Genomic DNA, 25,020 nt, shown 5'->3' with positions numbered 1-25,020 from the left:
TCGGGGATGAGATCCTGCCCCAAGTGGAGGAGTTTAAGTATCTTGGGGTCTTGTTCACGAGTGAGGGGAGGATGGAGCGTGAGATCGACAGGCGGATCGGTGCAGCGTCGGCAGTAATGCGGACTCTGTACCGGTCCGTCGTGGTAAAGAGAGAGCTGAGCCAAAAGGCAAAGCTCTCAATTTACCGGTCGATTTACGCTCCTACCCTCACCTATGGTCACGAGCTATGGGTCGTGACCGAAAGAACGAGATCCCGGATACAAGCGGCCGAAATGAGTTTTCTCCGCAGGATGTCCGGGCTCTCCCTTAGAGCTAGGGTGAGAAGTTCGGTCATCCGGGAGAGACTCGGAGTAGAGTCGCTACTCCTCCACGTTGAGAGGAGCCAGATGAGGTGGCTCGGGCATCTCATCAGGATGCCTCCTGGACGCCTCCCTGGGGAGGTGTTCCGGGCATGTCCCACCGGTAGGAGACCCCGGGGACGACCCAGGACGCGCTGGAGAGACTATGTCTCTCGGCTGGCCTGGGAACGCCTTGGGATCCCCCGGGATGAGCTAGATGAAGTAGCTGGGGAGAGGGAAGTCTGGGAGTCCCTCCTGAAGCTGCTGCCCCCGCGACCCGACCCCGGATAAGCGGAAGAAGATGGATGGATGGATGGATGGATCACAGCCAAAGATAATTGCTTTCAATTGTACAACAACAGGGATGACCATCTTATCCTAAAGCAATCACATGCAACACGTATACTACATTTGTGCAAATGTACTTTCCACTTCATTACACTCCAACCAACAAAATAAATGCTATTGTCTATAAATTATAATACCTGATTGCATGAGACCGAATATGTTCAATTGTATTCGCTGGACAACATTTTACCCTTTGATTTGATTTATGAACAAGTGTGCACGCCATAAGCATCACACTGCTTACATTGCTCAACCTGCATCCAGAGCCATCGTTCCCAAAATAAAGATTTCAAGACATCCAACTTAGAGGCTTTTACTTTCTACTACTTCTTCAAACTGTTTGTGTACCGATTCTCTGTTAGTGATTCGCAACCACTGTGCCATGGCACATTACTATAAATCAGTTTGATTCTCAAGTGTTCACTGAATTGGTCTAAGATGATCAATAATTAAATTAAAAGTACATTTGACAGCAATTACAAATAAAATAGCTAAGTAACTTTTCAAAGTAAATTAAAGAAAAATAAAGTAGTACAATTACTAAAAGTACATACAGTGCAAGAAGAAGATTTTGGAAAATATTATTTTTAAAATTCTTTGGAATTCTCTGGTAGTTTTTAACCTGGATTTAAATGCATTGGCACGTAGGGCAGACTGCACTTGACATGTCCTTATGTTTTATTTATTTAATATTTACCTTATTTATTTATATCCAGTATTCTGTATAATTATCATACAGAGTATCTGTCCAAGTAGGAACGTTACATGAAGCTTAGTAGAAACGACAGCAGCAATCCTTCAAATTTAATTAATAATTATTCCTTGGTGGAAAGGCCGATTATGTATAATTAGCTCGCCTAATGACCATGTCCATTCAAGATTTTAAAAAAAGTAGGATAGTTATAAATCAAGTAGTAATGCTCAAAGTTCAATTTGATTAGGAATATATGTTTTTTTCTTCTATAAAACTGAATTATTACTTTAAACTCAATCTATTAATGTAATTAAATTAATCTAAGGGCTTCTTTCTAACACATTTACCTTCAAAACAATCTTTTCTGGTTTTGGCCACATTCTATCATAGTCAAAGAGCATTACCTGTCTGTGTTGTCATATTGTGATGGATTACTTCCTGCTCCAAGATTAGAAGGTTGACACTGCAAGACAAAAAAAAAAATCTAAATTAGATGCTTACAATGGTCTAAGGTGAAAGCTCAACCAGGTGCATCCCATTCCAAAAATTATTTGACACTTATTAAAAAGCAGAAATACCATAAATCTAGTGTGGGACTGCCAAGTCAAATCCTAATACTAACTGTTCCACGATGCTGTTGACTTCAAAGTCATTCCAGTTTTTTTTTTGTTCAATTCCCATAAGAAATAATGTAATGTGAATTCATTATTTCAAGACTCAGTCACCAAACATTTTAAACATATTTTTAACATTCACAACTATCCAATGAAGAGAAAAATACTCAACCAAATGACAAGAAAAAAACAACTCATGATAGAACGACTTTTGGAACCATGGCAGTTTGTATTATGTCCAAACATGTGCTTTACTTACACCTTTGTAATTGTGTTAGAACACTTCCAGTATATGTGGCTGTGTGGCAGACCAATCCCAGAGGCCATTTTGTTGATCACTATGTAGTCGCAGGTCCCTTAAGTGCGTCACTGGCTCCACACTATAAGAAGTCACAAGTGAAAATGGGTGTCAACACTTTTGCAATAGTGACATTTGTGATATTTCATAGTTAAAAGAAATGTGTGCGACTGGACTGATCAATCACAGCTTTATTTTGTTTAGTGTGCCGGGGTCATTATAAGACATGAGCAAGAGCTATCAAAAACTTCAGACAAAAAAAAGAAATAAATTCGGCATGTCTAATTGGATGTAAAAAGAGATGATCAATTTTAGAATAAAGTTGACTTTTTACCTCTCTCTCTCTCTCTCTCTCTCTCTCTCTCTCTCCAAGGTTGGCAAATTGCCGCCATCAAAAGACATCTTTATTGCTATTTAAGTGAACATGTGTAGCCATAAAACTGAACTTTGGGAGACCAATTGTCTGTAGCTCGCAGCTATGTGTGGCTCCTTATACGGTCATTGTTTCGAAAATACTCGAAATGCAGGCGAGCAGGGAGCGCAACAGGCAAACTGATCACTTAGTGCGATTGAAGAAAAAATCCTTTCGAGGACTATACGTGAAAACTGGTGAGAGACAGATATGTGGTCTACTTCAGTACAATAAAGATCTTAATAGATCTTAGAGACTTTATACTTCCCAACCTTTTTAGGCCATGTGTGCCCCCTCACTCGTACGTCTTAATGATTCTCCACAAGTAGCACGTGATTTGTGTAAGTGTAAAGAGAGCTGTCGGAAAATAAGCACTAGAATGGGAGGTAGGAAAGTTGCTAGCTCAATTGGAAACTTCTCGGAAATTTCTATGGTGGCAGAACTTGTGTCAGGATTATGTAAACACTGAATTCATTGTTTTTATCTTACATTTGATATCCATCTTCATTTGTTTATTATTCTTCCAAGTTCCTCGGTCAGGTCACAGAGTGGCTGGCTCTTGTTAAGTTCCACAAGACAATTCAAAAAGTCCACTGCAAAGAAATGTAAATCATGTACAAGTTTAGCATTTACGACTGCTGATAGGGGAGGGTGGAATGACTCTTAACACACCTAACATTAAAAAAAATCTGTCACGTTAACCTAGGGGCCAAAAGATAGTTGGGCCTGTGCTTATTTTGAATGGAAGGAGGTGAAATTGGGCTGCAAATCATCTCATTATGTTCATCTGTGTATCTCACTTAAGATTAAGGGCCCTATTTTTGTATACAGGCGCACAGCATAAAAACTGGCACATCTTCATTTTTGTGCTAGGGCAAGTCTAGCTTTCCATGTTTGGAAAAAAACACCACGTTGCTCTTTGCTGCAAATTCTGGTGGGTGTTTTCTTCTACAGGCCCTGGTGTACTTGAAAATTTGATGACAGAAACTAGGCTAGAATTTAAACTAGCTAAAAGCAGGTCTAAGTAGTGGCGCAGGTTGTGTAACAAAGACATGGGCGCACATGTCTGAGCTGCAATGGCCGTGAGGTACTCACCTGACGTGCCCCTCGTCTGTCTTTTGGACGTGATGTCAGCCTGCAGCAGATGGCATCACAAACAGATGCCGTCAGTCCGTAATCGCTGATGCGCTGCATGACCTGTGAATGTGGTTGTAATAGAGATGAAATGCAACATGATCAAAATTGTCATGCTTATTAGTATCAGCTGAATCTTATAGGTAAAATCAATCAAGAAAACAAACCCCAAAATGAATAAATTAAATAAACAAACAAATAAATAAATAAATGGATTCTATATGTATAAACCTTTTTTGCACATTAAAATTGGTAAGCAAATATACAAATTAATTGAGACCGAGTGAATATTTTGTTTTGTTTACTAAGTCGCCATGGATTTAACTGGATAACTGCATGCACGCATGTGAATGTGTGTGTGTGTCACAGCTGGATAGGAGTCTAATCCCCCCTACCACTGTGAGGACAAGTGTTAAAATAAATGTCAGTTTGTACCAGGTCGACACTAACTACCACTGCCACGAGCAACACTTTGTAGTAATTCCACCCAAAAATGAGAACTTCAAAGATTTTTTTTATTGCATATTGGCACACAATAAGAACAATAACCTCAGTGTCGTTGCCATAGTGACTGAGCATCACCAACCTCAGCTAGTGGTCTCTAATAATGGTGAAGCTTTGTAATAATGTTCCTGCTGGGAATGATTCCTTTTTTTTTTGATGGGTGTACTTTATTTATGCAAGAATTGAAAAGAAAATTATTCTTAGGTGAGCCTTGGAGTTAAGAGAAAAAAGTTGTGACTTTACAATGAAGCTACGTTCCTATGGCAGCGACGTGACCTGAATTTGTACATAAACCATAATTAGCCATAGTTTAGCAGTAATTCATGCTAACGATAGTAGTCACGTATCTCCTAATGTGCAAAAGGACAATTAATTCAAAGGCTAAATTGAAATCTTTTCCTCTTTTTTATTTCCTTTTTATTCTTTTGGGCATTATTACTTTTTTCATCACAGCTGGACACTTCTGTTTTTTACAAAGTAAAACTGCCAAGGCTTACAAAACCTATTGGAAGTAATTGCAAAATATCCATTTGTCCTTCAACCTTGCCTTTAGAAATGTGCTTTTAAATGACTACCTTTCGTCCAAACTCCCACAGGTCCAGATGAATGAGCGACGGAATCAAATGCAGACAAATACCTCATTAGTTTCCCCCATGAACAAAAAATGACACAGTTTAATGGGTTCACTTTAAAGTGAGGCCACCAATGGAGGTGATGAAAGATGCCGATTTCAAAAAATGTTTCTGCCTGCCACCCAACGCTGTCAAAATTGACCTGTAGCCTTTGATAACTTAGAAAGCATTCATTGGAATAAGGCTGTAACATTACAAATTTGTGGAAAGACTCAAGTGCTGTGATGCACAGTATATGCCTTGCTTATTTTTGAGATGACAATTTACAAGGATCCCACTGCAAAAAGTATCTTTGTAAAAGTTGAATTTTAATGCATCTCTCACCTACTCTGCAGCTGCGCCTGACACTTTGTACGTGGTAGTATAAAAATACACATACCGGTACATGACGTCTTTGGTGTTCCCATAGCACGTTACCATAGCAGAGCATTCACTCTGCTGACAATTAAACACATTTCCTGACACTCAAATAGAATGACACCTTTAGTGGTTTATTTGAGGAGCTGTTAATTATCTTTCTTTCTGGCCTTTCACAAGAACATCAATTCAAACTATGCTATGTGACAATTAATTTAAAATATGCGTAGGCATAGTAATCCCGAAATTAATTGTGAAGAATTACTCCCAATGCACACAAGATCATCTTTTAGACACCCTGACAATCGGGTTTTTGGTTGATATATGTAAAGGCACAACCTCATTAGAGCTTTCATTTTCAACCATCAGTGGTGTTAAAAAAAAGAGTAAGGGCATGAATGCCAAAGTTCCTTCTGACTGAGGTTGGCTCATTACGTTGTTCATGAAAGACTCAGGTGTCAAAGGTGGCTCATTTGTGAAAACATCTAAGCTAGTTCCTTTCATAGAAAAGGCAGACATGACATCCACTCCGTGTAGCTTGTGGGGTCATCAGAACTCTGATTATGGAAATTGCTTGAAATCTAAAATTCAGCTTGATCCACAAACCAAATATGACTGTGATTAAGATACACAATTAACATTGACTATTTTAAGACACAAAACGATAACAAGCAAAATCAGCAAATAAAAAGACTCCTATTGTTGAAGTCTAATTTTCAAGTAGTCATTCCATTAGTCGTTTTATATTAATATGCAATTATAATATGCAATTTCCCACCACATTCCAAAACATGCATATTCGGAACTGAAAGTTTGACAAATCGTGTCATTTTGTCTTAGTTACTTTTAGTCATAAGTTACATTATTTTTTTCATTTTAAGCATTGAGCAGCCTTGACCCACTGGTGGATTTTTGCATGATGACTATTGGCAGGCTAGTTGAGGATTAGCCATCTGAGCGCATCATCCCTCCCTACAAACAGCAACAGAAATGAGGCTTTTAATCCGAGTCGGAAGAGCGGAAGGCAAATGCCCACATGCAATGTTGCATTATTATTATTCTTCCGGTCTTTCCGTAGCTAGTGTTCAAGCAGCCATCATCTCGGTGACACGTGCTAATTTAGAACAGAAGAGTGCAGAGAGATTGATTGATAATTGGGCTGGAAAAAAGTGTGAATGGAAATAACCATAGCTTCGTTAATATGCAAAGTCATTGGCTCATTGGTGCATAATGTCACTTACGTTGCATAGACAATGCATAACGTCTCATAGAAAAGCTCACATTATATTAATGTGGCTCATGGTAATAGTTGCTGATGAGATCGATCACAATGATTGATTATATTCAATCGTTTATTCGTGACGTTACATGCAATGCTTGTTTCGCGATCTGGTCATCTATTTTGATACTTTTTCGAGTAATGCATGACCCAAATGAACATGTGTCAAGGTCGCTATCTACTGGTGCAAAGAGGAATCACATGCACCATACTTGGGTGCAAAAGTTCAAAATTTGTCCAACAGCTTTCTCTTGTGGTCATTTTATACATTGCAGTGTAGATAAAACGATAAGCATTGTTTCTGTCGTACATTACATATCATTATCTAATTAAATAGATCTAGTGAAATTATTTTCAAACAGTGCAACTCATTTTACATAGATTCACTAAACATTCGATTCCAGCGTGCCAATTTGAAAAATAATTTTCTGCAATGCTTTAAAATTGTGTTTCCAATATAATTATCATAATAATAAAAAAAATACAATCATGAAATATTTCAGTTTACGGCTATCTGAGTTTCACTTTTTGAATGAACAATTTTTTACTTGATGAAAGAGATGTTGATTTGCTATGCAGCTTTGCTAGTGCATTGATGTAGTTGAATTAATTCAAGTCAATTAATTAAGTCAATTAATTGCGTCACGCCATCAGTTAGAAACAACTGGACATTACGAGTCTCCAGCTTGAGTCACGGTTGCTTACTTACCAGTCCATGTTGTACTCACCCCAGCTCACCTTGTGACCCCCAAACAAGATAATCGGTATATAAAAAAAGCGAATGTATGGAAATTTCTTCTTGTATTTCTTCTTTGCCTAGAAAGACAAAACACAGTCTGTTTCGTAAACACAGCACACAACATACTTTGTCCTGCAGAAACCTCATTTAAAATCAGAAGATCATTCAAAAGCAACTCTTACCAGTGACTGATCCTCAAACATATTTTTCCATCCTGTTGACAAATAGAATAAAAAGACAGCAGAGGAACAGATAATAGGTCTGTATTTATTTTCATCAGAACACAGTTTTTTTTTATCATTGTAGCAGTAGTTTTCATACTTCTCGAAAAGATCGTGACTCGTCAGACTTGTTTTTATAAATCATTTCATCAAAGTCGTTTGTAAAAAAATTAAAGAAGTTAGTCCAACTAAAGCATCTATAATATTACAATATACTGGTAGTGTAATAGTAATCATAAGAATAATAATCATAATCGCAATGATACTTCTATATGCCTTTCCCCCCCCTTCCCCATTTCTAGAGTTGATAAAATCTTTCTGCATTCACACACGCACACGGAACCACAACCTCTCTCGCGCTGAGGACTAAACACATTCTCTTTAGCATGAATGATTTCAGGTACTCAAAATCATAACAATAAAAAAAACAAAATCAATATTAGAAATACAAAAAGAATAATAAATCCCAACATCATGAAATCAACTGAATACACACAAAGAGGAGGAGAGAACACATTGTTCAGCATACCAGGGAACATATTTACAACCAAAAAAAGAGAGCAAAAAACATTAATGGGCTTCTGCATAGATCCACAGGAGAGAGAAGAGAACAAATACCAGACACGTGGACAATAATTGGGGTACTTGCACAATACAAATGTGCAAATGGAAAAACAAACAACATTGGTCTTTTGTATGTTGGCGTGAGATAGTGAAAAACAAGCATTGGCTACAACTGCTACAGACCACAATAATCTGAGCTGTAGACTGAATTAAAAGGGCCGGTTGAATGCAGAAAATCAAATGACACATATAGCAAGAACAAACAGCAGAGTGACTATATTGAGTGTGCCTTCATTATCAAATGTGGGATTTACATAACAATATCATTGTTTGCACAAAAATGTCCATCCATGACGCACGCGTATTTGACACTTCCAAACATTTTCCATGTGCTTCTGGTGAGGTTTGTTGATGTTTATGAGGTGGAAGCCAAAGGTTCTGCGACCCTGACGGACCCTGTTTTACTTCCTGTTGCTCTTAATGCTTTCAAAACCTCGCGCCAATTCAGCTTCTAATGTTCCTGCAAGACCGTGGCGGTTTTGCATTGGGGACAAGTGGGGGACATGGCCCACCCACATCTAGCAAATCAAATGGCGCTGTGCCAAATATCAGTGATGTCCAATGAAAAAGCGCGCACACGCACGCGCATAAAATGAAACGGCAACATAAAATCACAAAAGTGCGTCCTTTGCATTGGACAACGGCGATGTTTTACTACAGAGTAATATTATGGTGTAAACAAATCAATCAGTATAAACGAATGTGTGATAATTTGGATGTTTGTTTATTTAATGTTTATTTAAAATTTTAAATGCACTCAGTGTTTGTCTGTCTGAAGCTCTGTGCTCCTGCCATTTATCCTGCTTAGAAAACAATCGCTTGAACTACCTATTTTTAAAACCTTGGACTATTTGCCTCCACCCCAAAAAAATTTACAATAAGAGCAATGGAAGAATTGGCGAACTTGTGTCGAGCTAAAATGCTGTGTCTACCAGCTCACCCAAATTCCATTTTAGTTTTGATTTGCTATTCTGAAGACAAGTTGCAGAAGTAACAACAAAATAGATCAACACTACCATCTAGCGGTTACTTAAAGACTAGCAGCGTTTTCTTTTTTGGACCATATTTCCAGAATGGGTATCATTGTAAGGGCAGGTGGGCTTTAAATGTGTGGGACATTGCTGTAATCCCTCAACTGCAACCTGTATCATCAATGCTTGACATCAGTTATTGGATCGGACATCACTTTTAAGATGGAATCTATGTTTTATTTATGTATTTTTACCTGATCCCTTGAGTTGTGGAGCAAAATAGAGAAAAGAAAAAAAAAAGAAATAAATTGAGGTCAGCCCTTGAGGTCCCATCGATCGATCCTGTGGTCAACATCTACATCTACTTGATATTAATGTCTGCTGACTGACATGATTATCCCGCTTTGACATGTTTCTCCTCATGGATGATATCTGTTAATTAACACGGTAAAGCTGTGACGGAATGTAATAATAATAATGAGTTGTATCTTAAAAAGCCCTTTACTTAATGAAATATATTCTGTTGAATAAAACAAACCAAAAAAATTGTTGTGTATTGTGGCAATATACTTACTGAAGGGTGACATTTTCCATCTCATTGCCCCCCCTCCCCCACCTCGTATGATTGACAGGTAATGTTTAGCATAACTACACAGAGTTAACAGTATACCGAGTATCGGACAAAACACCCGGTCATCAGGTTGCCTGTGAATTAAAAGGCCTGAGTTACATTGCTAATATAGTTTTGGTTCAGGTGTAAACGGAGAAATCAACATTTCGAGACTTTGTGACAACTTGGACACAAATGAGCAACAGTTCACAGAGATGGGAAGAAAGAGGTAAGTAAGAGAGAGAAGCTATGGAAGTGTTGACTGCAGACATACCCGACTGGCTGGTACTGAGGTTTAAAAGGAAATATGGATGAAAAGATGAGCGCTTACATAAACACATTTGTATTCCTTTGTGTTAAAATCCTCAAAGCAAACACAACCTGAATGGTAGTTGAATGACTCCCATCACATCTTTGGTTAAGACAGGCTTTGTTCTGTGAGATACAGTCATCGCATCTATTAGCAAATGTTGACTGAATGCAAAAATACGCTGGCTTACCCTAATGTGTTGCTTACAGAATCACAATTTTCAATTTAACATGAAGTGACAAGATCAAGCGCACTGCTTGTGTTCTTAACAGATATTTTCATTCAGTTTGATCATTTGGCTCGCGTTCAAAGGATAACACTTTTGCTATACAAAACTGTCAGCTATGATGATAATGGCAAACTCATTCAAGTCAAGTAGCACAGATTGTTTAAATGCGATTTCAAAAACACCAAGGCAAAATCCTTTGATGTCAAAAACAATCTGCACTGATTTTTTTTGACGGATTAACTCATTCAAAAAGTAATGGAAATAGAAATCTGGGCTCGGGTTACATTGCCATCATAAGAGTTTTAAATGAAGATTTATCCTTCAGGAAAATGATCAAATTTATAACAGAAATGATTTGTGAAGAAGGGTTTGGCATTTGTTCAATATCTCACAAAACAAAGTGAGGGAGACCAATACACCTGTTTAAATATTGAGGGCCCTCTATGAAGACCCTCCTTTGGCGGTGTGATCACATGACATATGGCAATTTCCTACTATACACATGAACATCAACAGTGAGAGAGAGCAACCAGGCCTGTTCCAGATAGAGTCACGTTCGTTTGCAAACTGTGGATACAAAAAGTCTACACCCCCGACTCAATTTTAGAAATGTCTTTTTGAGAAATCAAAAACGTCAACAACTGAGATAACTCCTTTCAACGGAGATGCGGCTGTGTTTGGAATTACCTTCAAACTCATTAAATGAGAGTCAGCACACATCGTCACAATGTAAAGTGCCTCCTATTAACCCCTAATGAAGTTCAGCAAACAAATACCAGGAAAAAAAACGACTAGAACAGATCAACTTTATCTTGGATTTTCAGAGGCACTTCAAAAGATGGCTCTCATTATACATGAGTTTGAATGTGACACAGCAAAATCCCAATTATAAGAGGATGTGTACACTTGTACAACCCCATGATTGCAGTTGTTCATTTTTACTTCCGTGTTCAAATCAAACATAATTGTCCAGGTCACGTTAAATTTTTTTGCAATGATTTGTCTTGGTCTTAACACCTGACTTCCCCAGCCCTGTTGTGTTCAAAGCAATTGTCGTTGCAATCTTCTTATCTGAAAGTAGGATATAGTGCTGCTGAGTGAAAGCACACGCAGTTGCAGAAATATCCTGCTTTGCTGGGTTCTGTGTGAAACTCACAAATGGCTAAATGTATGCTTTAACCACTGCAATTTTAGGTGAGCTCTAAAAGAAACTAACAAACTTTAATTTGGATTACGTTCGACAAATATCTTTGCTGTATTCTGTATAAAATGCACCAACTGATAAATGTCAGAACTGATGTAGCAATTTTGCAGGATTTGAAGGTGAAAAGAGAAAATTAGGACGTTGACTTTGGGATTCTGAGTCACTGTGAGAAATTGCACACAGAAGCAGAAAGATCCCGCTTTGCCAGGTTCTGTGAAAAATGCACTCATGGATCAATGCAATTTGACAGGATCTCCGTGTGAAAGGCTACTAAGGCTTTAACTCTGTGTTGTGCAACTTGTGATCAGATCACCAAAGATGGGGTCTAAATCGGGCCGGAGCTTGTTATTGTATTCAATACCCTGTGTTGTTGAACAAACTGTGAGCAAAACAAAACAGTGAGGGCTCCACATAATCAGGTTAAAAAAAGGTCCTCAGGGTGTTTGCATAAAACAAAAACAAAAAATCCTAGCATACATTATTCTCGCAGCAAGTTGTTTTGTTTGTACACGTCACCTCTCTAAGTACTTCTCCCCTGTCCGCCAAACAAACACAAAAGATGAGACGTCAGAAAGAGAATATGATTGTGGTGCTTCATCCAGGCAGTGCAACAGAAAATCATGAATCGGAACACAGTGTAAAAAAGCTTAAGTGAGAGAAACTCAGCCAGCAGAAAGCTGAACGTTCCCACTCAAAGGCTGTGGCATTGTCCCCTGTTCCTACCAAACGGGCTCGACAAACCCCTTCCCGCTTTTATTTATGTGTCTTGATTGGGTTTGTGTGTCTTTTGTGTCAAAGCGTCCCAGCGTTTTTTTTTTCTCTCCATTTGGCTAGGAAGTGTTGCCGCACAAGCGCACAGCTCCAGCAAAAAAAAAAACTGTGGCTGTATTTTTCCATCGTGGTTGCCATGGTGAAGGACCCCCCCCCCCCTTTTTACCCCCTCTCCATCCCACCACCTTGACAACCTCACGTCCTCCGAACGGCTCCGTCACTCCTCATTGGCAGGGCTCTCCTCCAGAGGCGCCATGGCAGGGAGGCCCAAGCCCGTTGCATTGTGGGATGCAGTGAGGCTGGCGAGGAGGACGAGCACCAGCAGGCAGAGTTTGAGGCGGCTGTTACACAGTCTGCACGCTGCCGAGGAGCTGAGGGAGGTTCGGTGCTGGCACGACGGGTGAGTTCTTTTCAGCGTCCCCCGGGAGGGGGTGTCCACTTTCCAGTCCCACCGCACGTCGCAGCACTCTGCCTTGGGGTCCACCCCTGATGGATGGTCCTGCAGCAACCCTGTCCACCGTGCACGGGGTGGGCGGCAGAGAAACATATTAAGCATTATACCACTGCACTCTGAGGCACAGTAGGAGTTATGTACATATTTAAAAAAAAAAACTACTTTTTCTTTTTAACTTGCAATGCTCTTTATTGTGATGTACTGTACCCACTGGATATTAATTTTTGCGGCGTCAGCATTTTGCTGCAGCGATACCGATTCCGCTTCATAAGAATAAGAATAAGAAAAATGACCCAACAAGTTAGTCGTATCATTTGTTGTTAAGACATAATACAACTCACAATCTCACTTGTCTCATTGGTGTCGAGGTGCCACGTATCAGATTTATTTAAGTATAACGGCGTCACCAAGATGCTTCACGATATTTCAGGTGTTCTTTTAGTGCAGTGTTGTATTGGCGACACACATACCTTTGGAAATTAAGGCCAAAAGGTTCAACCTCGGTTTCCTCATATACCATAACAAAATCTTCCAAACACATATAGGGGAAAATGTTATGATCCGATGAAATCAGAAATCAATAAACACTGTTTCCATTTCACACCATAACACTGATGATTAATAATATCACAGCAGGAACAGTTTTGTAATCTTAGATAAAAAATCTGTCCCTTGACAGCGCTTAACCATTCACAATTTACAGTCAATCCTCTTTAAACCTCAAGGGATTATCGCTCTGTATTAGAGCAAGAAGCTTATTGATCTTGCATTATTGACCGGTCAAACAGGAACATTATGATCTTTGTAATGGTAGTGATTACATGTGCAGATGTGCCTGATGTGCCCGGTAACACGACAACATCACATGTTATGCAACAAATGGTGCTTTGCTATCCATTTATTAGCATTAGCAGAACTTATTCAGCTCTTTTGACCTTTTTGCTTCCTTTGTAAAAACAATAAAGCAGGATTGTCATCAACATAATCGAGTGGTTAGTACGTTCAGTGTAAACTAAAATGACGTCATCACGATAGCATCTAGTGTGGACTTCATGTAAGGAGAGAGGAGGCACAGGAGGACACCTTATTTGCTGACAAACAACGTGGACAGAGGTGACACATATTGATGCGACTGCATGAACTTGTCACTCGTGTCCTCAGAAAGCCCGCCACAGTGGGAGATGAGGGCTGGACCAAAAACTCCAGCAGCAAGTGATGAACCAACAGTGCGGCCCATTCAGGGTCCAAAGAGAATGAAGAGACAGCCCTGAGGACGTGACAAACTTGGCAAGAGGTCAATGACGCCATCACTACGGTGAGGGTTAAACGCGTCCTTAAGGACACCGCCATGTCGGGAAGGTCGGGATAATTCGTACCTTGTGACGCGAGAGATAAAACTGTGGGGTCAGCCGGGACACTGGGGAGAGGAACTCACATCTCAAAGGGTGAAGAACCTGGCTGAAATACTTTTGAATTGAATTACTTGTTCTCAAAGCTATTTTAGAAGGTTGTAAAGAGCCAATTGTCTGTTGTCTTTTTTTTTTCCCATCCTTACTTGCAAGCTGGTAGTTTAAACAAATCTAGTGTGTTGTTAAAACAAATACATTACTGTATTGTGACTCAATAAAAATGGAATAAAACTGCTACATATTTCCTCAAATAAAATGAATCTTGTACTAACACTAACCCAAAATCGATTCCTCTTTTTAATCCCTTGAGGAAAACAGCCGGACGTTTTGAAAGAGGCTTTACTTCGAATAATAATACAATCTGTCATGGTAAATATTTGTTTTAATTAATTATTCTAATGTCTACAGACGAGAGGTGGCATCTCGAAAGCACATCAACAGGGGGAGATGTAGACAGGATGCTGTTGAACTTTTCAACTTTGGGTGAAATGAAGTGGGGATTGCAAAAATAATTATATGAGTGGTTACAAAGTACTACCCTACAATATTATATACAAAAAAATAATTAGGTACTTCTCTGCTTATCTCTAATGTGTCGTTGAGAACATAGCCTCCTGGCCACATAAATACAGAATTACAGTATACAATGCCAAGTGCTAAAAACAGCATTAGTACACAAACATCTATCTGTCATAGGAGCTAATTTAGCCTTAATAAGTACGAAATAAAAATGAACGTATTGCCTCTGCAACTTACGCATGGCACTCCTCAAGTCCACCAGGGGGCGTCATCCATTTACAATAGTCTTACTCTATTGTGTCTGCTCGTGTCTGGCATGTGCAAAATTCACTGAACAAGTTTACCCATTCAACCTGCCATTGTGTGTTGAAGACTGGCATTCAAGAAAGTTCACAAAAGCGTTGGATGCTGCTGTGCTCAGCCGCAGCACACTGATTTGAAGTTATTTTCTAAAAAGGCTTATTCTGGCATCCGGCCACAATATTAGGTACACCAGCAAATGATAATGAGAGCCAATACAAGAACAATATCACATTCTGCCTTATACATGAAGTTCCCTCCAAAAATATTGGAACAGCAAGGTCAGTTCCTGTATTGCCTTTGAGGTTTCTGATCAAAAGTTCACAATTCCTGCTTTTATTTCATAAAACCCACAGAGCCTCAATATAAGACCACACCATTAATTACAAAGCCTGTAATTATTATTTTTTTTTTTTAGTGGAATCTCACTGGAGCACCTCAAGAAAAGCCATGCAGAACATACTAATTCCACTCGAGCCTAGAGTCAGACTGAGAACTTGAGAACTGTGAGGCAGACAAGCTAACAATATTCCACATGCAGCTTGAAGCGACATACCGCCGTCATTAATAATTACCCCACCCTCATGGCTGCATATTTTGCTTTTTCATTTTTCATGTGCCGCCTCACCTCTGCTCCTCTTACGATTCACTGCTCGTAACGGTCCTCCGCACCAGTCACCAGACTTCATTCAAACAAGGCACAAACTCTACATGGGGAGTCTGAGCTGAGATTCAAATCGGGAACTGTGAAGCAAACGTGCTCGACTGAGCTGCCCTTACAGCAATACAATTAATTAATGAAACATCACAAGGCTTTATTCATTCCAGCAGTGCCACAAAACAAACACTTTCCTGTTCCTTCTTATATGTTTGACAGGTGGGTGAATAGTTTTATTTTATTTTTCTTTCATTTTAACGCTGAACTCTTCTTGTATGACAGTTTGGAAATGTTAAAATACTAACACGCTGGCACAATCTAAGTTTTAAGAGGATGACAATTGAAACAATGCAGCAAATAAATGTACTTTTTATTATTTCCAATGGGTATAAATGCTTTACTGCTGCAGTCATACTATAATAATAATCATATTCAAGTAATAATTTTGTTATATTGGAATCTATATTGTGAAAGTAATGCAAAGTATGAATTGATCATCTGTGATAGCGTATGGTCTTTTCAAAAGAGAATCAAGAAGCATACCTGTACATATAAAACTGGGGCTGCCTCCGTGAATGAGATCGTCATTGTCGGGCAGGATAAAGGGGCACCGCTTCTGCACCTCCAGGCAGTATTGACTACAGGGGATTCTCTTAGTGCAGTGCAACTGGGAGGTCTGGAAGTAGTGAGAACACAGCCACGGCTTGTACGCCAACTACAGGTGCGGGAGAACAGAGAAAAGACCAATGACATGAATTTTATTGTCACACTTTATAAACCAAAGATTTCATCCAGATGTTGTTTGACATCCAAGCTGACAAAATGCTGTTAGATAGTAAGGACCTTATCAATTTAGGGGATTTTCCATTACATTTAAGTCTGAATCAGTAGTTTGGTTTGATATTACAACTGCTGAATGTCCATATGCAAAGTAAATGCTGATATAGAAATTTGTGATAACACTTTGGCTGATAGCGAAAATGTGTATTGTCAGCAAAATGTGATGGAGATCATCGTCGGCATACAGGAATAGAAATATAGATCCAGGTTTGTTAATAGAAGATTATTGCACACGCTCTACAAGACCAAAAGAAAACAATGATTTGTTGGAAAAAAATTAATATAAAATAAAAATAATGACCAATTAATTTGATAATCGATTAGTTGCCAATTAAGCATGGCACCTGTAATAAGTATAAATTACAATAACAAAATAGATAAATAAATTGTATTCAGAAGAAATGGAACAATAGAATCCAAAGAATCAAATAATTATATCAAATATAAAAACTACACACACAAAAATGAAACAAAGTAATAAAAATCCTCATTGACAGGCAACCTTGGTTTGCTGTTGATAACAATTCAAACAACATTACAGCACAACAAATGATATGTAATCACAACATGGCATAATTCATAGAGCGCCGTTTGCAAACATGAACTCCTTTTCTTTCTCACCTATAATTTGGGTACTGTTGTGCTATTCTCTTCTTCACACAACAAGGTGGCAGACACACTATGTGCTCTTATTATCACCTGCAGCCATTAGCTGCTATTTCCTGTGAATCACTGCGAGGTCTGCAAGTTAAGCTAGCGCCTGCTGGGAGTTAATCGGTGCGCCTAAAAGCAAAGCAGAAAGTGCAGCGCACCGAGATGTTAAAAAAAAAAACGACGGTGTAAATGTGTTTGCATATGTGTGATGTATTTGGTAGGAGAGACAGGAAAGTAGCAAGGATCCAAAAATAGCTGGAATGATTCTTAGTTCTGAACTTTCTATGTTCATCGAGGATGATGTAAGATTCGAGACATAAAACCTGAAAATGAATTAATTACCTTTATTTACAAATTATGAAATAGGACCAGACCACTTTTGATCATTTGTGGGGTGGGACTGCACCACTGAATCCAGTGCAAAGGGAACATGAGAAAGAGTTGATTATTGTTTGTTGTTGGCTTTTACTCCAAACCGACAAACCTCTCAGATGGGCAGAGTTGTGTGTATAATCATCCCTTATGCTGCATGACATTTCCAATGACATCATTATTTAAATCCAGCTTTCAATAAACACAGTTGGGCGTCGCTTTATGCATGACCGATCGTGTCAACGTGCAAACGTATTTACACGCGGGCTAAAATGCCACGCGCTGATAATAATTACGTTTGAAATCAAAAGATAAGCTTGGCTACGCAGTGCACACAGACAAACATGCACACACATACACACACATTGGCCTTCTGCCTCATCTGATAGCAGAGTGGGAATGTCAGAAAATGTGCTTAGATGCCCCCATGTCATGGGCGCGTTAGGCTAATAGCCCGAAATGGATGCATGTGTGAGAATATGTGATTGTACACAGCAATCTTTTGTTCCCGCACTGACGGTTTCCATTTCATCTTAGCTGTTAGCGATAAAGACTGTTGCAGTTATTTTCCAGCTAACATTACTAACCTCGCTGTAAATGTATCCAGTGGTGTTTGTTTTCACAGAGACTCAGAAAAACTACCCCCATGAAAAAGTGCATGGACGACACTCTGACTGGCTATTTTTGTTTATACACACGCACACAAATCAATGAGTCCAATGCTGACTCATCAATTGCTGGCAATTCTGTAAGGAGGTGCCAGAGGCAATCATGATGACTGTTGCTCAAGATTACAGCTCAGAAAACATGCCTGAAGTTGACCTAAAACAGATGTTGTACATCACATATTGCTTATGAAGCTGAGGCCTGTTTGAGCCATTCCTGGGATATGGTTGACCTCAAGTTGGTTTTCATTAACTTGAGTTTCCAGGCCACCCTGTGCTGCCTCACAAAATGCACATGCAAAAAATAAATATGCCACTAGCATTAAAGGCTACCGTATTTTCCGGACTATAAGGCGCACCGGACTATAAGGCGCACCTTCAATGAATGGCCCATTTTAAAACTTTGTCCTTATATAAGGCGCACCGGACTACAAGGTGCACCATTAATGCATCATGTCAGATTTTTAAACCAAATCAAATCATTCTCCATTTTATCTTTTTTATTTTAACTTCAGATGCAACAAATTACTTTATAATCACAAAATAATAGTCTTTTTGATTCATGATTCATAATCTTCAGCGGGCCACTTATGATTGATTTCATGACACAATGCTTCGGGCCAGCTTAAATTTAGGAATTTGGTCCATATATAAGGCGCACTGTCGGCTTTTGAGAAAATTTTAGGTTTTTAGGTGCGCCTTATCGTCCGGAAAATACGGTAACTTAAACGAACCCTTATGATATTGCAGATGTCTATTACGTGATGGCGTACCTAATGAAGTGTCCCGAAACCTGACCCTTCTTTTCCGTTCGCTTCGAGCCCCACTTAGAGCAGCTCTCCAACCATCGGTCTAGCATAGAAGCACAGAAAGGAGTGTCGATCCATCATGCAGCTGCCCTATCTCCAAGACGCTAATGGACACAGCCAACTAGAGAGATAAAAATGGCTTGGAAATCTTGTCGGGAAGGAACCAAATCGCTCATAACTTCTCTTCACTCGCTTGGTCTTTTTTTTTTTTTTTTAAACTGCTTTTTAAAGTAAGTGATTTTGAGGTCAGCCAACTAGCCCGCTGCCATTTCTGCTGCCGCACATTTTTCACACTGTCAAACAACTGTAACACGCACTCAAACCCGCAGGTTAGTTTGGCCGGCGGTCCCTTTTGTCACCTATCGATTGCGTTAAAAAAAAAAAAAAACCTCAACTTTTTTCCTTCCTTCGATCATTGTGAAGTTACTGCAAAGGTCATCCACTTCCGTGAATGTTTTAACTCTAAGGCGGTGAAAGAAAGGGATTAATTAAGGCCCTGCTAAGAGGGTTTTTAAAGGGAAACATTTTAAAAGCCTCATTAGCGGACACTCATTCTCTGTTAAAAGAATAAAATAAAGGGGAATGGTGCAGTGAGTGCATTGTGCTACTAATGGAATGAAGGATATTTTTTTTTTGGGGGGGGGGGGATTTTATGTATCAAAAGTATTAGTGGTATCAGTACTTGATATCGGTGACTACTCAAGAATTACTACTCATGCCCATCCCTGGTATAGACAGTATACGTTGCTCTTTTTTGTGATGCACTTGTTGTTGTTGCAGTTTTGGATGTGCCTCTCATCCGTATCCTGCGCTTTCCTCACCCGCTCTGCGGGGACGAGATTCTCCGATTGGATTATTTAATTATCGTTAGGCTAATAAGATTGTAATTGATGGAAGACCTTTACTCTGCCCTGTGGTATTGGTCTTAAGTGGCCCTGCATGCTTTTGTCTTGTCAGCACTTTTTTTTCAGGGGGGTAGGGGGGGCAGTTACTGTAGCAGCTTGCAGCACAGCAGAAGTGTCGTATTCAATCATTTACATTTAAGCTCTTTTAGCTTCATGTAAATAATGGATTCCTATTGAAGCGTGTAACCGTAAAAGTACTGCTTAGAAGATAATGTACTAATACTGTTCCCATTTTGCTTCAAATTGATTATTGATCCAGTTGTTTATTTATTTTTGCGATTTCTTTAGTAGAGTGAACACGCGAGTGTATTGAAATCACCACAGAGAAATAAATAGAATAGCAGGCTCCCTTCAGGGTGTTCCGCTTTGAAATGTGCTTCCTTTGTTTTTGTCACAAACCAACAAAAGGAGAGGGGCCATTTCAGTATTTATTTTAATCAAAAGATTAATCAGTGAAGACACTGTCCGCTGCAGGCGAATGTAATTACCTCCAGATGCACTCAGACGTGATGATTATGATGATTTATTATTATTATCATTATTATCATTATTATCATTAGTAGTAGTAGTATTGGGGTTATTATTCGGTGAAACCTCTGCTCAAGGCCTCTGATGAAATGAGCTGACCGCTCGAGCGGCGAAACGTCGCAAGTCATATGGAGGGTGTGATCTAGTGGCAGTCGGCGAGGAAACACACACACGCGCGCACGTACACACGTGAACATCCACACACACTTCCACTGGCACTGCAGCAAAGGTCCCTGAGATTTCCAATACAAAAGCCAAGGTCGAATGGCAAAGGTTGCACGACTGTAAGGTTAATTTAAACATTGGAAAACATACAGTGAAGATTGGAAACGACTCAGCGCTGTTCCTCCCTCTGACAGTTTGAAGCTTTTAACATGCGAGAAAAATCTATTTTTCTGGCATTTTCCACTGCCAAATCAAATCATGCATGCTCGTAGATGACAACTGAGGGGCTCCACGGTTTAACAACACTACTGACATCATAATATTTGAAGGATATGAACGATGGATTGATGATTTCATATGGAAACAAATGTTCCGAAACTGTGTCTTATAGCCCGGACCCTCTGTACAGCAATCCTCCACGTAGTATTTGTGAATTCACATCTTCACGTTTGCTAAACATAACAGCAGCACTGACCAAAGCACATAAACAGTTGAAGCTGTTAATAAAGGGGTTCCCTGTGCAGTATTAAAATGATCGAAATAATATTAGGCGTGGCAATGTTTATTTCCCATTCTTTTGTTCAATTATATATTCTATCTGTATTATTCCCAAAATGCATGATTGGGAATAAATATAGAAATATGTTTATTTCTCAGATTTTCACTCTCGTCATCGTGTAATAATGGAAAGCCATATCGAAGTACATACGACATGCTTCAAACCGTAAAATAGCGCATAACCTTAAGCTCCTCACAATGACAAAGTTACGATTAACACCCCGAAAAATTCATTTGATGTCGTTGGCTTTTTCTGTTATTGGGTTGCATTTAAATGCAAAAGCGAAGCTTCACATAAAAGGCATCATAAAAGTGTGGTACAGGCACTCGCTATCACATAAATGTATTATGAAACCACAAAAGCTGGCATTTTAACAGGCCTGTTGAAGTAGACTTCCTATTTCCACTGTACACGCACATCAGCGAGTCAATAAACGCAAACCAAGCGTGAAGTTAGACGTCGGGCGAGCAAAACAAACAAACTGTTAGTTTATTGTTGCATCCACTTAATATCATTGTGGCAGACGTTAGTGGCTGCAATGTGTGTAATGTGAAGGGAATGAATGCTGTGTATTGACAACCGTGGGGCACCAGCACCTTTAAAGCACACCAACTGTGTCAACAGCAAATAAAAACACACAATGTCTCGTAAATAGTGATATCGTGCAACACAGTAGCAAAGTAGCAAACAATTTTTAATATCGATATGATGATGCTGATGAGCATAATATTACAATTGCATTTTTGTAACAATATTCATTATATTATTCCTGCAAAATAAAAAAATAAATCTTCAAGGTCCTTTGTGCTGACTAGGGTATAATTCACTGACATGTAGAAGTGATAATTAATGTGACAGAGATCATTATTTTGAGGCATGTATGTGCGTGCATGCATGTTGTGAGAGCGACCGGTCTTAGCTGTAGCCTGCAGGACCAGTCAACCGACAGGCCACGACTGGTCGTCGTATTGCGCCAACAACCACGCAGTGCTGTCATGTGTAGTCACACACACGCACATGCATGACCTTCGCATATATTGTTTGACATCCTTCGGCTGTTGTGTAGTGATGAGACTCAAAATAAACAGAGTCTTGCTGTGACACTTGTGCCTGAAAACAGAACATTGCTGATTTGACCTCGTCCACAACTGCCTCAGACAACTTGCGGCAACTCGAATTCAAAATGGACAGAGACGTGTGAACTCAGAGTTGTGAAAATTAAATCAAATTTTGTTCTAATTCAAAAATAAATATGTGGTTGCGTAAAGTGAAACGCTGGGGAAATCCTTCATTTTTCTATTGCATATACTCCCCAAGGTCTCTTGACTCTGAGGTAGAGAATCTATCTTGTTAAAAAAAAAAATAGATCAACTGCTTTGACATACAGAAATAATCGTGTTGGAAAGAACCCAAAGAAACATTTCAGGGCTACTAGACAGTAAGTCATCATCATCATCATCATCGGTTTAAAGTCCGCTTTCCAGGCGCCGCTGGGTTGGACTGGATTCTCGATATGGCTTTCTTCCACCGGGAACGGTCCATGGCCATCTCGTGGTTGATGCCGAGTGCCTTCATGTCGGCTGCCACGGTCGTCTGCCAGGTCTTTTTAGGCCGGCCACCGGGTCTTGTTCCCTCTACGTTATACGACATGACTTTTTTCACCCAGTCGTTTTCATCCTTCCTCACTACATGTCCGTACCATCGCAGTCTGCCTCTCTTACTAGACAGTAAGTAGTGATTGCAAAACCATATGCTGGTTATTTATCATTGAAGTGAAAGTAAGTCTTTGTCAACTATATTCTTATGGTAGGACCAACAGAGAACTTGTCATAAATCATTGTGAGGGTTTGAATGGACAAAGTGAATGAAAAGCATTTTCCTCTGGAGGGGGGGCCCAAATATAAAGTGCAGATGGTGTAGGAGTCTCTAAAAAGCAAGAAGGGGACAGCATCTGTGCAAGAATCACCATGTGACTTGGAAGTGTACACTTGTGAGCTATAACAGAAGCGCTTTCAACAACAATTCCAGACAGGAAGTGAACGCATCACACTCTCCTGCTTTTGGCTTTAAAGCTCGTCATGGGGTTTAATTGTTGTGTTAGTCTTTGGTGCAATTTAGGCATAACATTCGTATTAATTGTCATAAAAACACAATACTTATATCAGTGGAATCTGTCGGATAATGCTGTTTTGATGTAACGCAATTCATCTTTCACGCACTAGGAACATACTTTAGCATAAACTCCGACAGTAGCTAGCAACCGGTGACATGTAGCATTCTTTTTTGCATCTTAGAGCAAACACTATGTAACTTAATAAAAGAAGGAAACTATTTTTTCCATGGTGCCATGTTATCAAAATGTGCATTCCTGACAATAAAAAAATCAATGACAACAATGATAAATGAGTCAAAGCCAAGAAAAAGAGGTGATTTCAATCTTCAGAGGTGATTTCAAAGCAGAAAGAGGAGCACTGACTTAAATGGACTTAAGTGCATTTCAGATTGTACATTTATTGACAATAAGTCCATGAGATGAATTGGTGAATTGGCAAATGACCACATTTGCCACCTCTGGTAGTCAATACTAAAATGCTCAAATGGCAACATTGCCTTCAAAGTCCGTGTGAAATGCAAAAGGTCACGAGGGGGCCTCGCTACTCGATAAGCCCGCGAGCGTCAGCTTTTGACCTCACGGGACATCAACACAACAGGGGAGCCTTCACTTTTAATTAGATGCTGATAGTAAGATCAATGTACCGCTGAAACGGGCGTGGAGGAGATCAAATCCAATAACCACCAGGGCGGCTAAAAGCTCAGGATAACTCCCTTCCTGCAACACCGTCAAATGATATATGGAGGTCACGTGACTCGCTGCACAGCTAGTATGATGGAATACTTCATCTGGAAATGAATCTATCTTTTTGCTGCTGTTAAATATAGCCATTAAGGGATCTGCTGGAGCTTCCTAAGGCACCATACACACAGGCACCAGCGGAGGAGACAAAAGATACTTCATCATTTGGTTCCGTAAATGTAAAATCAACCAGCCCTAGCATGTCCAAACAGCAGATTAGAAGGTTAAAAGAGCTTGTCAAGAGCTTTAAGCGTACAAAATAAGTAGTTGGACGACCACCTCATTTTCACCCTGTGCAAATGCAAATGCAAAAAAAAAAAAAAAAAGCATAATTATCTGTCAACAGCATTTTCGCACGTTTAGCAATCCATTAAGTCCAATATACTATGGTTTGCAGTAAAGCCATGCATAAACATGTACGGACACATGTGAGTTAATCAGCACATGGGCAGCATATATAGCTATAGGAAATGGTGTTAATGGAGATCTGGTCTGGACCTGCCCGGGGGACCGATGCAAACGACTCTCGACCCCATGACGCGCTCAAACACATTAATGCACAGACACAAACCTCACAAACGTGATTTCTTTTTTTTTTTAAGTGAAGCATTATCTTCCGCAGACCAGAACAAAACACCGAAAACATCCCACAGTATGCAACGCTCATTTTTATTTAAAAAAATGAAAAAGACACAAGTAAGACGCTTGACTCTCGAGAGTAACATTGTATTGATTCATTTTGAATGCAATTCCCAGTGATGGCTTTGCGTTGCAACTCCAACAGTTTAACCGCGTTTTAAAATGAAAGACTGCTGATTACACTTGACATTTATTCACGAGCAAGACAGAAACGTCTTACTTGGTATCGATTATGTAAACTTAGCAACCTCGCTTCACTCAGTGCTGCTTTCTGCATCATCTTGTGAGATTCACTTTTGAGTCGAATGGGAATTTACCCCAACAGGCTTCTACGGTGGCCTTGTAGGGTCAAGCTCGTAACAATCAATTAATAGAAGTTGCTACTCAAACACTTTCTATAC

The 25,020-nt window shown here is 39.5% G+C and overlaps 1 protein-coding gene and 1 long non-coding RNA gene across 2 annotated transcripts in view; one reads left to right on the top strand and one right to left on the bottom strand.

The window, feature by feature from the left end:
- Nucleotides 1–12,443: 12,443 nt before the first annotated feature.
- Nucleotides 12,444–25,020, bottom strand: part of LOC119115543 (transmembrane protein FAM155A) — a 59,900-nt gene continuing 47,323 nt past the window's right edge. The window contains exons 2-3 of the mRNA XM_037240141.1: nt 16,173–16,344; nt 12,444–12,799 (exon numbers count right to left, since the gene is read on the bottom strand). Of these exons, the coding sequence (XP_037096036.1) occupies nt 12,507–12,799; nt 16,173–16,344 (465 nt within the window). The 3' untranslated portion in view covers nt 12,444–12,506. The remainder of the gene's footprint in view (nt 12,800–16,172; nt 16,345–25,020) is intronic.
- LOC119115560 lies at nt 12,600–14,408 on the top strand. The gene is made up of 2 exons (XR_005096163.1): nt 12,600–12,689; nt 13,905–14,408. It is a non-coding gene; the product is annotated as an uncharacterized LOC119115560 (long non-coding RNA).

Source organism: Syngnathus acus, chromosome 21, assembly GCF_901709675.1.
Source record: "Syngnathus acus chromosome 21, fSynAcu1.2, whole genome shotgun sequence".
NCBI classification, from domain to species: Eukaryota; Metazoa; Chordata; class Actinopteri; order Syngnathiformes; family Syngnathidae; genus Syngnathus; species Syngnathus acus.
This window is presented reverse-complemented; position numbering and strand designations above follow the sequence as displayed.